Raw genomic sequence first — 13,421 nt, forward strand, 5'->3', positions numbered from 1 at the left:
GGTGTTTAGACTGAAAACTGTGTAAATACCTGACTAGACGGTCCAGGAGAGGCAAAAGGTGAAGGACATGGTCCATCTTGCAATGAAAAATGTGCAATAAATACTATAAGCTTTGCAAATGCACCCCTCACTTCAGCACTAGGGCATTCCAAAAGATACTCAGAGAAGCGGTTTGAAACATTGAAAAGGACGTTGTGTGCAAACCAAAAGCGTACATTCTTGCTGTGACGAAGGAGGATGCATAATGCATCATACCTGAAACAGAGAAGATAATATCACAGTTGTAATGTAACATCGGCCTTAAAATAATAACTTTAACAGATATTGACAAGATGCAACCCTCATTTTCTATAGCATGTCTTCCATTTGCTGTCCTGCACCACCCATTCCTTTAGAAATTGTACAGAAATCTGCTTTTTCCTCAAACATAGGTCTATTTGATCATCTGTTCACTTCTCCACAGAGAATGTGATTACTTATCCTGACTAGAGCTGTCTTAACTGTTTTGTTCACTAAACAGTAAAAAGGAACACACTGTGGTTTTCTTTCATACAAATTATTTCAAATGAAAGTACCGCAATTAGAGTTAAATATTAAGCCAGAAAGCTTCCATTTCCATCTCCAACACATGCCAAAAAGCAATACGTACCCCAACTTCATCAAATTTGCACTCTAATGTAGGCTCCCAAGCTGAGAGTCATCGCAGACTCAATTCCTCTGTGGATCAGGCACAGAGGGGGGAAGCATAACTGATCAATGGATTACACAAGCACCAGGTGGGTCAAGACAAAATATGAAATGTGTATTTTGGTGATTCACACCATAATTTACAGTTTATCATAGTTTCGAAGTACAAAACCTGCTTTAAAAAGGTCTTCTGATTGTGTGAATCACATGCAGTTGTACTACCCCCACCCACAGATCAGCAGCAGGTTATGAGAACTTTTTGATCATCAGATTCCTAGCTTAGACCCTTACTACTTGAGCTACACGAGTAAATGCTAGCTCCTTTCTAGACCAGTCACTGGAGGAGGGTTTAACACCTTCCCAGTGTGTTACACAACTATTTACTAGTCAGAAATCGAGTATTGGTGATTCTATTCCCAGCTCTGGAAGAAGAGTGGGGTTTATGGTGGTTACCGATTGACTAAACCAGTATGGGTTAGCCTTTCTGAAAGACAGTACAGTACAGAGCCTCAGATGGGTTTCTCATGTTTCAGACCTGGGCTCTTGGTTTTGGCAGTGAAGTTGCATAAACTCTCAGCTAATGTATTTTTTAAAATGGGAGGTGATGCGTTTGTGTCCCAGAGTATTAGATTTCTTGCAAAAGGGATAACAAAGAAAACAGACAATCCAGCGAAAAACTGCCAGAAGTGGTGATTGTAAACTCTTGCAAATCTCTGCACCAGGTCATTTTTCATCAAACCACCATGAGAAATTCAAACAGTGCTCAGAGATTATATTCTGTGTTTTGGTTTTTGCCATTGCAATGGAGATTTTTTACAGAAAATATTGTTAAATCTGAATTCTGTAACACAACCTTTACTATGGTATAGCTTATTCCTGCACAATCATCATATACATCAAAAGGAGACTAGCTCTCACTTCAATTTAGGGCTCAATATCTCCCCTGTACTTTCCCATCCAGATTTAGCTCTCATCTCCACACACACATTTGAAATAGACATGGAATGAATACTTCAAACAGTTTTAATACTATTTTTACACAACTTGAATTTCCTTAAAGGAAACCAAACTCTCAAAACGGTAGAGTCATCGTTAAAGACAAATATACCAATCACTAGCAGGGCCACGAACTATTTTCTTTGTGTGAAATCCTGTGGTGAAGAGAAATCTAGCAGCTAGCTGAATACTAATCATAGTTATTTCTTCTGCTTCAGGCAACAGGTGATCTTGTCCTAAAGAAAAATGAAAAAACTCAAGTGTAGACAAAATAAAACACAAATAATTTTACCTACAATTGGCAAAATGACCAACTAATGTTCTTGTTTGGTAGCATAAACCTGGTCAAAACAGAATCTAACAATGCCCAGAGCCTCTCATTACTGATTAAGGCCTTATCTTTCAAAAGCGAACAATAATTATGGGTTAACTTGAGATACCTTAAAGAGGCAGTGCTCAGGTTCCACTCTCTGAAAAAAATAGGCTGCTTTCAGGTAATTCTATGTGCCCAACTTGAGATATTAGTCACTTCTGAAAAATTAGACCTAACCTTGAAAATTTGGTTAGGTAACAGCTGAGTGATGGAGTTAATCAACCAAAGCAGCTGCTGCTTATTACTTTTGCCTTTACTAACGAACACTTAAACAAAAGGTAAGTAACTTCAACAAACAAGTAAGACTTCAAGAAACGGATGGCAGGAAAAAAATGGCAACAGTATTATAGAAATGTAATAAATCTGGTATCCATAAGAATTATTTGAGTTTAGTGATTTTTGAAAAACAATTTAACATAATAGATAAAAAATAACTTAATAAATCCTTTTTAAAATGAAAATCAGAAAAATTATTCTAATGGTGCAGGTAACCTTAAAGAAAAGCAGTACCCATTAGAAACAAAAGATGTTCAAAACAAAATGCAATAAATTAACTTTTGCTACGACTCAAGAATTCTAGACAATGATCATAAAATCTTTCCTGGCAACAGAGACTAATTTTCTATAAGAACAATATATTATAAGAAGCTTTCAAATACTAACCTGGAGGAGGATTTAAGTAGACACTATTACAAGTAAGCAATTTCTTTATAAACTGGAAATATTCTAGACTGTACTGCATACGGTTATGCATGAATTGCACATTCTGTTTCCGTACACTTCGCTCAATGGCTGATGGCATTTTAATCTGGTGGGGTTTAGTGGTCATAGCTAGTTCTGAAATATATTTTATTAGTTCATTGTCTTTATCCATTGTGTCCATACGTTCATAAAAAAGAATGTAAGCATTCCACCACCTCTTCTGGCGTCTGTAGGACATGCGCTTCATCATATGATCAAACACCTCCCCCATGTACTCTCCACCAAAACATTGATTTTTCATTTCTTCATCATCATCCATTTTACACTCTGTTACATCTCCATCATCAAATTTATACCATCGATTTTTCTCACCATCTCCACCATTTCTCTGGATAATGTAAGAGTAATAATGTCCACCACTGGCCTGACCACTGTGTACTAGTACACCAACTAGCCTGTATTTAGTGCTCCCAGAGTGCTCGTTTTCTGGCTGTTCATTTTGTATCAACTGATTTTCAGGATTTACATCATCTCCTTCCAATTTAGCTACACCTGCCACTGTATAAGGCTCCATGTCCAGCTCCCGTGGAAATTCAAAATAATCATTGAACTTAATTGCACATTCCCTTTCCCAGTCATAGTCAAATCGTTTTAACTGGATAGCAAGAACCGGAGGCAACTTCTTAATCAATAAGCGTTTCACTGTATCAACCTAAAAAAACATAACCAAACAGTATATTAACAGATACTGATTCTTAAATTTTCATTATCACTCAACACAAAATCTAAGGTCTAATGATGAAAAACCCATTTAATAAATACTGTCAATGTTTATCAATAATATACTGAGAAACTTCAGCATCAATATAATCTTGGCTGCAAAGCAAACAACATAGTGTAAACAGCATTTCAAATTTACTAAAATGAGCATGCAATGGACTTGGAAGTAAAATATCATCCTTAACATCTCACTGAATTATTGCTAACTATTAAAACTGTAGCAGTTCTCTACAGCCTACATCACCATGAGATCATCTGATCTGTTATACATTTCAAACAAATTTCCAAGTTACTTCTGAAAGGTTTGCTTACCAATCCACTTTTCCTTAAGCTGATAAAAAAATTCACCACTAAAAAACAGGGCTGCAGTAACTTTAGGTATAGGAGAGAAGCAGGTTGGTCATTTGAGATCTGGATTCCTGACAAATTCTAAAGTCTTTTATTTAAATAAATGATTGTTTCTCAGAAATATTCACAGTGAAACTGCCCCACCCAACCACGGACTGATAAATTATCTATGTGCTAAAAAATCATCAAATTTAAATATATTATGCTAAAAACAAGCTAAAATTCTGTTAAACCAGTAACAAACTTGCACAAAAATAAATCACAAAAAGGATCATTACCTTTTTGTTGCATTTTTCACAATGATATGCATTTGCACCTTCCAATAAGTCTCCTTTGACATATTGTTCCAAAGAGTCAAGCAGGTTTTGGTGATTTCTAATATCTACATTCAGAGTTGTAAAGGATTCCTCGCACTCGTACCTACAGATATGATGGGAGGGGGAGAGAGATACAAATGTGTTTGGCAATTTTACATGGTTTGCAAAACACTAGCATAAAAAGTTTTGTTAGACATTTGATTACAACAGTTTGACACTCTAAAATAAGAAGTCATTCTTTATTGTATAAACTTATGTATTTAAAGTCACTGCTTCAACTATCAAAGATGACAGTTGAAATTACTTCCTCTGAAGTGCTAATTCAAAATGGTAGATTGTTATTTTTAAAACCGTCTGGTGTGTTCAAAGTACAATAGGTTTGTATTAAGCTTCAACATGAGCTCCTTCCCAAACCACAGCCCTCCACCAGGTGATTGATACTCCCAAAAAAAGGATAAACGGTTTACAAAAATAAGTATTTACCACAGAAAACAACTCCATCCCCTGAAGCTAACAACAGCCACTTGGAGTGAATCAGTAAAGATGGCACCACAGTAAGCAGACATGAAGAATGACTAAAAGAATATGCTACTGTTTGTGTCACACTGCAGATTTGAATTGTGGCACTTATCTGAGAGCACTCCAGCTGTGTTCAATGTGTTAGGTGTAGTTGTATTGAACGGTGGTGGGATTAGTTGGAGCAGATTAGCAGATGTGTTACTATGAACCTCTTGCTCAAATTTCAACCACTAGTCCTACCCCGGACACTCATGAGGCATTGCAAATTTCAAAACAATTCAAGTAAGCACATAGATTTTAGAGCACTTAGAAAAATGATCTGTTAAAACAATTGGTCTCAATCTTAATAGCTGCTCAGTTATAGCAATAGGTACATTTCTTTTTATAAGTAACACATCAGATTATAATTTTTTCTGTATAGTGTGTTTGACAACACAATGTATAGTCAGTTCCACTGGTTTCTTTGTACAGTCACTCAGTTTCTCCTGCTGAGCAGGACTTTGGCACAACAACAGAACAGAAGAATATTTTAGAGAGAGGAAAATGAAACTGTAAAACCACAAAATTGGTAGGGGCATTCAGAGGCAGGTATAGTACCTGAAACTACTTTTAGCTCATGTGTTTGAAAGTGCATACACAGGCTAAGAAGAATTGGATTTTTATTGGTAAATGTCGGTAAACGTCTATTTCACTGTGCACACACAAACAGATGAAAAATAATTCCACCAATAAGCAGCAAACTGGACAGATAGGCAAAGTAAGAAAAATGCTGCTTGAGAACTTAAGGTATGATTTAAAGACATTTACTTCGTATATTTTGATGTGATGTGAACAATTTGTGTTTTAACTGGTATAAAATTTTAACTTTTTGAATCACATCTACTGTTACTAAATTATTGCCGGACCCTCCACCATAATTTCACAACTGTGAAAATTTTAATAGATAAAAATAAAAATATTAAGAATAAACATTGATATCTGTCAAAACTATAAAAAATTAAATAGAAATTCTGTCAAGCCTATGCATACATTTAAAGTTGATATCCCTTTAATTATAGGTAAGAAACAATGTAAGAAAAATTACATATAACTGTCTCTTGCTAAGTTAAGGGTAAAAAAAATTTTAAATCCCCATTTTTAGTAAGAATAGAACTGTGATCATTTAATTAGTGAGCTGCAAAGCTTTAAATCACTTGTACAATCCTACAGGCTCAGTACTGTAAACACACTATTAGGTGAGATGTTTACTACTTTGAATAGTCTCATTTATTTTAACCGTTCTATTTACAGCAGTGAATACCCTGGCTAGCAGCAGTTTTGCTTGATTGAGTCCTAAAAGCAGCAAAAATATGTCTCTCTTTAAACATGTCAGACCTGTGTTTTAACAAAATCTGAGACAATTATGAGACCCTGAGGAAAGCGAGCAGCAGACTCCTGTTTCCTCTTCCAGAGGGGGAGTGTGATGTTATACCTACCACAAATACAGGGTGAAAGCTGTTCTATTCACACACAATCTTTTTGGAATGAAATTCTTAATGCTTAGTCTCAAATCAAAGCTTCAAGAAAATGTCAAAAAAAGGGATCTATTTTTGAGTTATATAAGCATGAAAAACGATGCATTCCAATGATCCAAATATTAATGTATATAAGCAGCAAATGAGAATGAAGAGCCTACATACTGCATGGCCGCTCAGTTGAACAGCAAAACAAAAAATTATTGAATCTTATTCATATGAGAGAGATGGCAGGGAAGTAAAAGTTCCAAATTCATGAGTGTTGTACAGCTGACGTCACTGAATGTTTTGAAGGAATGGATTCAAAATAATAGTAATTTTATCACAGAGGAGAGTATACAACTGCTTACAAATTAAAGAAAAAGATTCTTTACATTTATGTGGAACAGGCAGAACCCTTTTGATCTATTCACAGTTTCCTTTCATTTGATAAATACCAATAAGGTCAGCTACTGTCCAAGATATGTCCTAATTGGTTGTCTCCATACATTGCTGCTTCATTCCTATGATTGTAATTTGAAGGTCACATCGGAACACATTAAGTCAAAGCCATGTCAGAAAGTGTACCTTTCATAAATATGTTTAAGTTACAATTATTTTTTATTTAAAATAATGTATTACTACTATAATATTTGATTTAATTTGCAACTTTTTTATTTAATGGAAAAAGCTTGGTGCTTGAACTGAACAGAAATAAACTTGCAATTTGGTCAGCTGGGTCTTCACCATGTTGTTCCAGGGCGAACACAGCAGTGGGACATGTTTTAGGACTTTGTGAAGTGCATTTGGCCCTCAAGGCAGCCCTGTTCTAGTGCAAATGGTTTGTGTTTATACACACACACACTGGTATTTAGGAATTTCTGAACACAGTTGATAGTGGGAGCAATAAGATCAACAGAAACACTAATGCACTGTACATAATGTTAAGACTTTGCCCAGACAAGATAGCAAATTCCGTTAAAGGCAAAATATATCCTCAATATTAATGGGTTTTTTTCAATTTATCCTTCTTCTAACAGGAAGACTTTTATAACAGTTTATTTGCTTTACAACACTTTGGTAACCATCTTCTCACATAAATGTAGACTGTTTTAGTGTGAAAAAGGTGAAACGAAACACTTACCTATGTGGGCATCCTTGACAAATCTTCTGATCAGCGAAGGACCCTCCCAAAACCTTACTTAACATGGCTGGATGCCCCAAAGCTTTTAAAGCTTCATCTAGACTATCCACCAAGGAATTAAAAAATTCTAAAGCATCATGTTGTTCACGGAGATTAACAGGTTCACCCCAAAGTCTAAAAATAAAAAAATAATAAATGTTTTGGGGGTATTTTTGGAGGAGAGAAAAATACACTGAAATAATAACTCTATTCACTTTTACTGAGCATAGTTAACTGATTGCTTATGGTGTTGTGAATCAACCGGTACAAAAACTAAACATTCCCTTTCACATATAAACGAATATCTGGCTGCGAAGTCTCAAAAATTGCTAGAGTTCAAAGATGTCGCTGTTGCTTCTGCTCAATTCTGCTTACTTTTCAACCATTCTAACTAGCACATATAAAGCCACATAAATCTTAAAATTTATACAAACTGCTTATGTCTATTACTTTTTTCATATAACTGACTTCTATTATATTTTAATAGTCTCAGTGAACGGAAATCAATATTAAAAACCATTTTTCTATTTACCTGAATTGTTTCCAAAACCCTCTTGGTACATAGTACTGTAGTCTGGAAGCTGCTAAATGACCAAAGATGACTTGGAGATGTCTCAGAACTCCAATATTGTATTCTTTTCTATCTTCTGTTTTACTTAATGCTGGTTTATCTTCATACTGATGTGGATAACCAAACACATCATCCCGAGGATCAACATTGCTCTATCAATCAAAAACACAGTCATGTAATCTTCATTAACATAATGAATATAAGCAGAATATAGGAGAACTAAAACTAGCAACAAGGTAACCATCTACAGTATGGTGCTGTCTAAGTTTACAGAACGATTATTGGAGGAAACTAGTAACTTGTGTATTGTTACCTCTACTTTAATTTATACACCTCTACCCCGATATAACCCAACCCGATATAAAACGAATTCGGATATAACACGGTAAAGCAGTGCTCTGGGGGGGCGGGGCTGCGCACTCCGGTGGATGAAAGCAAGTTCAATATAACGTGGTTTCACCTATAACGCGGTAAGATTTTTTGGCTCCCGAGAACAGCGTTATATCGAGGTAGAGGTGTACATGCTACATGTAGACTGTTAAATCTACATTGTAGATGACATTTTCAATCACATATTCCAGACGAGGGGGAAAAAAAAAATGAAGGGGAAAAAGCAAGCCTGACCTTTAATCTTTTGGACCTTCTACTCTAGTCGCTAACATTTTCAAATAAGAAATATTATATTATAGTTTTGTTGCTAGAAATGTAAGGAAACCCCATTAAAATAAAATTCTATCTGATGAAAAAAAAGTTATGACAACTTGAAAGTATTAAAACAGATGACCAGCAGGTCATCTGTATAATTACCTCATTGTCCTGCTTCTCATCCCCAGACATATCATCGTCTACATCACTGCCTGTGCCTTCAATTGCAAGAATACCATTTCGGATAGCTGGAATCATGTATAGCTGCTGAATGACAGAATTCATGTAACAAGTAGCACCAGCATTTTTTAATCCTACAAATCCCTTTGATGGCCGAGGCCCAACAGGTGGCAAATATTCCCATTCTGTAAGCGCTTCACAAGCTACGAGAGAATAACCAAAATTGATTAAAAAATTATTTTATTACAAAACAATATCTATTATGATAATCAAGGCAATTCCATAAAACTGAAATTACTATTTGTTCACGTCATATTAAACAAAGTTTAACTTACCAAACCTTCAAACAGAAAATAGTTAAAAACCTCTAAAATTAATGCCCTCATTTGTTGCCAATGACAGTTTAAGTGCAACCTTTAAGTAAAAGTATCTTATATAACCAATTAAAAAATAAATATAGCTAGTGCCAAATTAGCAGCAGCAGTACTTCTTCCCTTGAGACCAATGATTCGCCTTTTAAAGACACTTAGGTTGAAGAATTCAAAATCCATTAGCAGTGACAAGGAATCAGGGTTCAGAATACTGCACCAGTTTGGCTCTGTAACTTGTTTCATTATCAAAGTAAAGAAATGTGTAGAAGAATACTTCTCTAGTCAGACTATAGCCCTCTTAAATATCTTATTCTACATCATGTTTGTTTATGCCACACATTTTACTTCACAGTTGAATGCAATTTCACATACGGATATCAATAAGGCTTACAGTTGGGTTTTTCTCTGAAAATGGATGTTGCTTATTTATAAACTGGAGGTTCTTCGAAATGTGGGTTCACTCTGTGCCTGAGACTGGAGATTTCTAGAAAGTAGAGTGCATTGGTCTGCCCCTGAACAGTTGCTCCCCTCATGCTCTGCACCAAAGGTATAAGGGATGGTGCGGACCAATGCCTCTAGTTCTCTCTCTTACCATGAATCAGATAGGATTCAAAGCTGAGGGGAAGGAGAGTGGGCAGTGGAATATAGATAAGGACCACACATCTCTAAGCAGATCTGGTTACAAGTAAGTAACCTCCATTTCTTCTTTGAGTGCTGGTTTCTATGTGTATTTTCATATGTGGTGTAATTGGTAAGCAGTACTCAAACAGGAGCAGGAAGCAAGGATGCAATTGGTACAGATGTCTGTAATACTGCTGTCCCAACAGGTGGATATGCAGAAGAGGCCTGGACTAAGGCATAAGGTTAAGGTATGGATGGAACTCCAAGTTGCAGCCTCACAAACGTTCAAAGAGATGCTACAGAGGTTGCCTGTGCTCTAGTGGAACGGGCCCTCACCCTTTCCGAGGAAAGAATTACACACAGATGATAAAGAATGATACAGACGGACATCTACTTAGAGAGTCTCTGACCCAATAATGCTTGTCCCCATGATTGCTCTGCTATCGTGACAAACAAACAGTCTACATGTTTTCCTAATTTCTTTCTTTGCAGATATATTGCTCTACAGCCCTTCACTGTAGAAGACAGTCCACCTCCTGACAGAGGCTTTCCTTGTGAGCGTGGTCCCTGAAGAGGGGTCAGCAAGGGCATGGTCCCTGAAGAGGGGGAAGAGACTCGATAGTGTAGTTGGACGGAATGATCTCTAGTACCCACCTATCAGTTGTTATTCCCCTCCAGTTGTGGGTGAAAAGGGCGAGGCGACCAAAGGTTTGGAGGGCAGTAGGGAGTGGTATCAATAAGGGTACATGGTTCTCAAGCATCCCATCAAAAGTAACCTGATTGGTGGATGGGGGTTGAATGGATATAGCTGTGGTAGAGGAAACTGCATATCTAGGCCTTTATGCCCTCTGACATTTGCGCAGCAGTTTGTAAGGAGCTGGTGGTAGAATAGCTGAGGAAAGGTCTTGGCTTGTACGCTTGGTTTATGGTTTTTTCTCTTTGGGGCCAGGGTATAAATCCCCAATGAGTCGAGAGTTGTCCTGGAGTCCTCAGCAAGCATAAATATTAGTCAGTCTTTTCATTGACTAGATTAGGGTCCTCAAAGGGCAAGTCCTCAATGGTATTCTGGACTTCCCTATGGAACCCCAAGAAGTGGAGCCAAGATTCACGCCTCATCACCACAGCAGTAGCTATAACTCTAGATGCAGTATCAGTCATGCTCACTGCAGCTTGAAGAGAGGTCTTAAGCTACCAGTTTACCTTCATCGATGAGGACTTGAAATTAGGCTCTGTCCTCCTGATGGAGTTTGTCTTTGAACTTCAAGTGTTTGTGAGAACATTTTTTTGCTAATAAAGACTCATAGTTAGCAATTTTGAACAGAAAGCTGGGGGTGGATAAAAATACCTCCTCTCTCTACAAAGTCAAGGCTTTTAAGTGCCCTTGTCTGCAAGAATTGCCTTGCAGTGCTATAAGCCTGGATGTCTTAGTGGCTGCTTGTACTACTAGGGAATTGTGGGCAGCGAGAGTAAACAGAAACTCTGCCCCTTTAACTGGTACAAAATATTGCCTCTCAGCCATTTTCAGGGTGGGAACGTAGGAAGCAGGAGAATGCTAAACTACCCTGGCTGGTTTCACAATGGTCTTGTTTGCTGGGTGGGTCATCTGACCGGGATTCAGAGGGCTGCAAACTGTCAAGTGGAATCTGGATCTCACTCCCCACCCTCTGCAGGAGTTTTTGATGTTGCCTGTGGTAGTCAGGTGGGGATGGCAAGCATGGGGCAATTGCCTCATCAGGTGAGGAAGATGACACCATCAGAACAATTGGTACCAGTGAATCTGGTTCGATTTCTTCCCCCTTGCATGCCGACAGAGCCAGCTGGCATTGGCTAGAGGAGGAAGGCCAGCGGTATCCATGTACAGATCCGAGGTGCCTAATGTAGGGATCTTATGGGCACCAATATGGCCAGTTTGAAGGGTCAACCCACTTGGGGGACCCCAAGACAACGGGTACCACTGGTCCCATGGGTAATCATATCTGAGTGGAGAATGGATCCAAGACCTCCTAGAGTCTCTGTCCAGACTAGTCTCCTTCTGTGGAAGCAATGGCTTGTCTAGAACATCTGAGATGGCCAACCAGAAGCTAAGTTCTAGTTCCAACAGCAATGCTGTTGGTACCAGTGGGTGAACGCTCCGACTTGTGGACAGGATATGGAGTATCCTTTCCTCCTTGAGGTGGTTTCCTCCCCCGGTGTGGAGATGTCACTCAGGAGAACCAGACCCAAAGGGAGAGGCAATTGAGGATAAGGAAGGGCGAAAATATCCTCTGGAAAGGTATAGGTTTCAGTCCATCCTGGAGAGTGAAGTGTCCCGGTGGTTAGATCCAGCACATCCATGGTCATGGTGGTCAGTGGGTCCTTCTGGGGACAAGATGATACCATATAAGAGAAGTCCTAACTGGAGTTCCTAGTTGGTGTCAGCAGGTATTGATCCTTTGGCTTAAGAGCTGGAGTTGGTACCAATGGATCCTTTCTCCTTTGCACATTATCCTCATAATTTGGAGGTTTAGATGGTCATAGATCTTTATGACCCATGCATGAGGACTTGGACAAAGTAGGGGAGGGATCCTTTCTTTTAGGAGAAGACCTGGAAGGGGATCTGTCCTTGAGTATATGAGTGAGCCCTTTAGTCTTGTCAAAAGTCCAGATCTAGCGATTCCCTGGGCTTAGCAGCTCTGGCCTCTGCTTCTGAGCTTGTGCTTGAAGGGGTGGTGCTCGCAAATTGAGACTGCTGTAAAACAAGAGGGTCTCCCTGGCCTGGATCCACATGGGGTCCCATGGCTTTCTCCTTGAGGTACTTCCTCCGTCAGAGCTCTTGTCCCTCACAGGTTTGGGGAGGGAAAGAGTGGCAGCTGCTGAACTTAGCAGAGATAATAGCCTCCCCAAGACTGTAAAGGAAACACTGGTGTTCATCGCTGACTGAGAAGGAGACCGTTCTTAAATCCCAGGACTTTAAGCATAGTCCTTCTCCACAGGATCCCCGAGACGGGGAGAAACTAAACTAAACTAAACTAGACTATAAAAACACTATAATGCTAAAACACTATGAATACTAAAACTATATACAATTATAGTTACAGGTTTTGAAAGACATACAAAGATAGCTTTGGACACAGGATTCTGACTCAGGCCATGAGACAATAAGAAGGAACTTGAGAGGTGTTGGTCTGCACCACCCCTTATGCTCTCAGTAAAGAGCACGAGGGGAGCAACTGTGCAGAGGCCCAGACCAACAGACAGTACTTGCTAGAAGTCTTCGGTCTCAGGTGCATGAAGTGCATGCATGGCCACGTGTGGAATACACATAGGAACCAGCACTTGAACTATTCCTTTAATCCACCCCCACAGACTCTCAACTAGTATTTTACTGTCACCATGTAAGTTAAAATCAGTGACCAACAGGCCAACCTAGTGATGTCCCAGCAACACTGTAACACAAGCAACTCTGATTTGAAAGTGACCTATAATATTTTTCCCCATAAGCTAGTGATCCATTGTGTATATAACATACTTAGACTCCCGTGCCTTTGCCATCCCTATGAAAATCCATTTAAATTGGGAGAAAAGTTATAAGCCTTTGAAAAATCGTAGTTTGCATATGCTCAGTAAACTTTAGACAGTAGCAACTAAATTCCCTG

General features: G+C 38.5%; 1 protein-coding gene across 1 annotated transcript in view; it reads right to left on the reverse strand.

Annotated features, from left to right (window-relative positions):
* Positions 1-13,421, reverse strand: part of USP9X (ubiquitin specific peptidase 9 X-linked) — a 219,439-nt gene that overhangs the window by 37,024 nt on the left and 168,994 nt on the right. Inside the window, exons 31-37 of the mRNA XM_065423841.1 lie at positions 8,777-8,997; positions 7,931-8,121; positions 7,360-7,533; positions 4,165-4,306; positions 2,720-3,470; positions 1,796-1,919; positions 30-255 (exon numbers count right to left, since the gene is read on the reverse strand). Coding sequence (XP_065279913.1) covers positions 30-255; positions 1,796-1,919; positions 2,720-3,470; positions 4,165-4,306; positions 7,360-7,533; positions 7,931-8,121; positions 8,777-8,997 — 1,829 coding nt within the window. The remainder of the gene's footprint in view (positions 1-29; positions 256-1,795; positions 1,920-2,719; positions 3,471-4,164; positions 4,307-7,359; positions 7,534-7,930; positions 8,122-8,776; positions 8,998-13,421) is intronic.

This window comes from Emys orbicularis, chromosome 1 (assembly GCF_028017835.1).
Source record: "Emys orbicularis isolate rEmyOrb1 chromosome 1, rEmyOrb1.hap1, whole genome shotgun sequence".
NCBI classification, from domain to species: domain Eukaryota; kingdom Metazoa; phylum Chordata; order Testudines; family Emydidae; genus Emys; species Emys orbicularis.